The 4,050-nt window shown below is 54.4% G+C and overlaps 1 protein-coding gene across 2 annotated transcripts in view; it reads left to right on the top strand.

Moving 5' to 3' along the window:
* The window catches only part of COPZ2 (coatomer protein complex, subunit zeta 2), a 9,636-nt gene extending 7,154 nt beyond the window's left edge, over window positions 1-2,482 (top strand). The window contains exons 8-10 of one of the 2 annotated variants that reach the window (XR_825527.1): window positions 171-209; window positions 848-963; window positions 2,153-2,237. Coding sequence is in view for 1 of the 2 variants with exons in the window: in XM_010842721.1 (XP_010841023.1) it covers window positions 171-209; window positions 2,153-2,200 (87 nt within the window). In the remaining variant the exon portion in view is untranslated. Of the gene's footprint in view, window positions 1-170; window positions 210-847; window positions 964-2,152 lie in introns of both variants that reach the window. The other variant, XM_010842721.1, reaches the window with a different exon arrangement.
* Window positions 2,483-4,050: the final 1,568 nt, after the last annotated feature.

Below are 4,050 nucleotides of genomic sequence, written 5' to 3'. Positions count from 1 at the left end.
CAAGCTGGTTTCCAAGGGCTCTAGAACTTCCCCTAAGTGATACACATGCAGTTCTGGATCCCCTGATCACAGCATCCGCTCACCACCCACAAGCCCCTTTCTCTCACCTGTCTTTCGTCACCCGCTACCCTCGCCCTGGCCTGACCACCTTAATTCTGCTTCCCCCGTAGGCGGATGACAGCGGCTTGACGGAACACGGTGTGGCCCAGGTAGGCCCTCTCCATCTACCTTGGCCAGAGATGGGCTAGAGGGAGGAGAACAGAGCATCCCAGGGGGACCCAGTGGGGCTCTCCAGGCAGAGAAGTCAGGGATGCAGGAGGGAAGGGATGACTGTGTCAGGCCACCTCTTGGAGACAGTCCACTGGAGGCTGCCAGGGTCCCCATGGTAATGTGGAGCTTGGGTATTAATAAATGATGATGCCTTCCCAGCAGTTCACCTTATCTCCTAGCTGGGTATAGTTGGGTCAAAGCCCAGGAGGAGCTACCCATGCTGGAGATGGCTGGGTCACTTGTTCCCCAAGCAGTGTGGGGGCTCAGGCCTCTGGAAAGGATCCCAAATAGGAGTTTTCTTCTAACCCCTCACCCCTGCTCTTTAGGGTCCACACTGAGGTTGTTAAGGGACACTTAAATCCACCGTGGGATCTCATTCTCACCGCTGGCACAACCAGTTTGGGCTGCACCTTGTCCCTGAGTGTGGAAAAGTCCATGCCCGCCAGTCCCCTGCATGGTCCTATCTGATGGTGCATGTGGGATAGGGCTGAGGTTTCCAAATCTACGGCCTGACTGGTTTCCCGGCTGCTCAAACTTCCTACTTGTCAGGCTTGACCTCCATTCTGTCTGCCCGCAGGTCTCTCTGCCCAGACTAATCCTGCTTTTATGGAGCTTCCTGCCCTGGCACTAACTACCTCGTGCTGTAGTGGCCAACGCTGAGATGGGCCCATGCCATTTCGTGTGGGGCTCCAGGTGTGGTGCCCTTTGCTGTACCTGCCCTTCATGCTCACGCGGCCTCTCCCTTCCCAGTTCTCCTTGCCTCCTCCTACCCTGATGAGATGAATGCAGCCACATGGCAACTTTAAGGGCTAAAGAGGTTAAGGGGCAATGAGCAGAGCAGATAAGAACAGGGGCGCTGGTGTGAGTCATCCAAAGGACGCATCTGCCTTACCACCTACAAGCTGGGTGGCCTAGGGCAAGTTATTCTACCTCTCTGGGCCTCGCATAATCACAGGACACTCCTTATAGAGTTATTATGAAAATTAGACGAGCTAAAGCATGGAAAGCTCTTGGCATACATCCTGTTTTCCATGGGGGAAAGAATGAAGACATAGTACTTTTAATGGAAGTCTTGAGTAAACACCAAGGGATGTGCAGGTAGTGAATGGGAGACGAAATAAGGAGAAAGGTAGATCTTTACTGAGAACTGCAGGAGAACTCCAGGTCCAGGCTGTCCCTGAGAGAGGAGGGGGAGTGGGCAGGAAGAAGGGACATACAGTGTGGGATCAGCCTTCTTGCGGTGGGAGTGAGGCTGGATGGCTGGAGGGACAATCTAAGGGACATAGGTGGGGTCCGCACCGTGTTTGCATGGTGTGTGCACAGTTGCATGGATCTGTGTAAATGTGGGGCTGAGGTGGTTTCGCAGCAGGATATGAAAGTGAACACATCTGAGTGCAGGTGGCCTTCTGCAGAGCCTGCCCAGGAGCCCTTTGCCAGCTGTGCCACATCAGCAGCAGCTTGGGGTGGGGTGTTGAGGACTTACTGCCAGCCAAAGCTAGAGCTAGGGGTTTGCTGAGGTGTCTGGGCACAGGAAGTGTCAGGCCTGGGCCCGCCTCTGCCTGGACGTGGCACTGCGGGTGGAAGCTTGCATGGCATGGTGTGGGGGAGACAAGGCTGCTGCCACACCCAGGGCTGCAGATGCTGGAACCAGAGGGCAGGCTGGGCCAGCTCCCATCTGGGCTGGTTGCTGGCTGCAGCCAGTTTGGGCGGCTCTTTCCGTCTTGATGGCCCAGCCCCCCTTAAAGCAGGCAGAGATGAGCTGCTGCCACCTAGTGACTGGGGATCGCCAGGACATGTATCCCCCCCACCCGCCACTGCACTCTTAATGTACTTGAATTCCACCCAGTAATTCTCTCAACCTTCCACACCCCGCCCTCCCCAGGTTCTTCAGTCTGCCAAGGAACAAATTAAATGGTCGTTACTGAAATGAAGGCTGTGCATTCAAGGCTCCTGCCCCCAGACCATTCCCCCAATCCTAGCAAAAGCACAGAGACCCCAGGGAACACTAGAAACCCATGCCCTCCCAGAACTGACTCCCGAGGTCTCCGGCCAGGGACTTGAAATGCAGAGATTTGGCTTCAATACTGAGTCACCCCTTCTCCCTCCCCTGGCCTGCCCTTTGGGCATTGACAACCAGCTGAGTTGCCTTAACTCACACCTTAGGCATCCCTGGCCCCAGAGCCCAAATAAACCTGCTTTTGTCTCCTGCCAATGGTCTCTTTCTCTTTTGCCCTGGAAAGTGTGTGTGTGTTCTGATAAGGGCTTCTGCACTCTGTGGCATTTTCCGGATGCCCAATACTAGGTGTATCTTTGTGGCTGTGTGATTGGGGAGGAAGTGGGTGAAGGGAAAGGAGACGATTTAACTTAAGTGAGGCGGTGCGTCACTGACACTGGGGCCCTGTACGTGGTGTGGAGGGCTAGGTATGATTGTGACAGGGTGAAAGAGTCACAATGGGAGAAATGGTGCATTTGGGAAGAAAAGAGCAAAAGATACTACACGTGGTGGCCGCACTGGGATTCTTCAACTCACTTTTTCCATTCTCAGTCTCCAGAAGGGAAGGGCGTAAAGGTTTCCTCTGGACAAACTGAGGAACAGCACGCCTGTTTTTCTTGGCTTGCCCGGGAAGTTGCCGCGGAAATCCAATGCTGGCATATACCCTGGGTACTAGAGCGCTGCAAGCCTGGCTAGGCCCAGATATTAGGGGAGACACCAACCCAGCTCCCACCTTGCATTTGTGTCCAGAGCACCTAGCGCGCCCGAGGGTGAGAAGAATTGCAGGTACAGGAGAGGGATCCTATAGGCAGATGAGAAAGATCGAGTGACTTTCGGGGGTCACGACTCCTCTTCTCTCTCCCTGTTCCACAACCTCCCCCTTTTCCCTTTTCTGCGTGGCGTACAGAAGTCCCTCAGAGTGTCGATAACTTTCGGCCCGGGATCGCTAGTTTCCCCAGATCCAGAGCCAACTGCAGATGCAAGTTCACGCCCCGCCTTGGCTCCGCCCCTAGACGCCCACCGCCGCGGGGAGCCGGGTCCCGCGACTTTATCCACGATCCTATAGCGCCACCTGGAGGGAAAGGCGGGGAACGCGCTCCCTCCGAGTCCCGCGCCCCCTACTAACTCCGCCCCCAGGGTGGGACAGACCCCTGCTCCCGCGAGTTAATCGCTAGCCTCCAAATTCAGCGGCAGGGCCGTGCCCTAGCAACCAGCGGGTGGGAACCGCCCTGCGAGCTCCGCTGCAGGCACTGCTCATGAATTTCCGCCTGCCGCTGCTGAAAATGATAGACCCTGGGTGTTAGTAGAAGCAGTCCCTGCGTGTCGGCAAGTCCTACATTATAAAAAAAACTCTCTACAATGGATATTTGTAAATGGGCCTGCCTACTTTTGTAATTAGAGAAAATAATAGTTACATAAACAAACAGATTATAAACACTTTGTACACAACCATTCCAATAAATAATGCAACCCTGAAAAAGAAAAAAAAAAAAAACAAAACTGTGCAGTTAAGTGCTGTAGAGTTCAGGGGCCAGTGTGGCGACGGGAAATGAGAGATTTTCCAGAAATACTTTGGCTAATGTTCGGCTTCATCCGGTGTCCGGCTCCATCCACCGCCTCTAAATGACCGCAAGAACCGGAGGGGCAAATTCGCTTCCTAGTAACCCTTCGCGCCCAGTTGGGTCCTGCAATTTCAATTGTGCAGGGACTGGAATGGGAAGGCCCGGCACTTCACACAAACTGGCTCACCGAATACTGTGGACTATGCGGTGCTTGCCCATTTTACT

This window comes from Bison bison, unplaced genomic scaffold (genome assembly GCF_000754665.1).
Source record: "Bison bison bison isolate TAMUID 2011002044 unplaced genomic scaffold, Bison_UMD1.0 scf7180017864180, whole genome shotgun sequence".
NCBI classification, from domain to species: Eukaryota; Metazoa; Chordata; class Mammalia; order Artiodactyla; family Bovidae; genus Bison; species Bison bison.
Note: the sequence above shows the minus strand (reverse complement) of the source record. Positions and strands in the feature narration are given on the sequence as shown.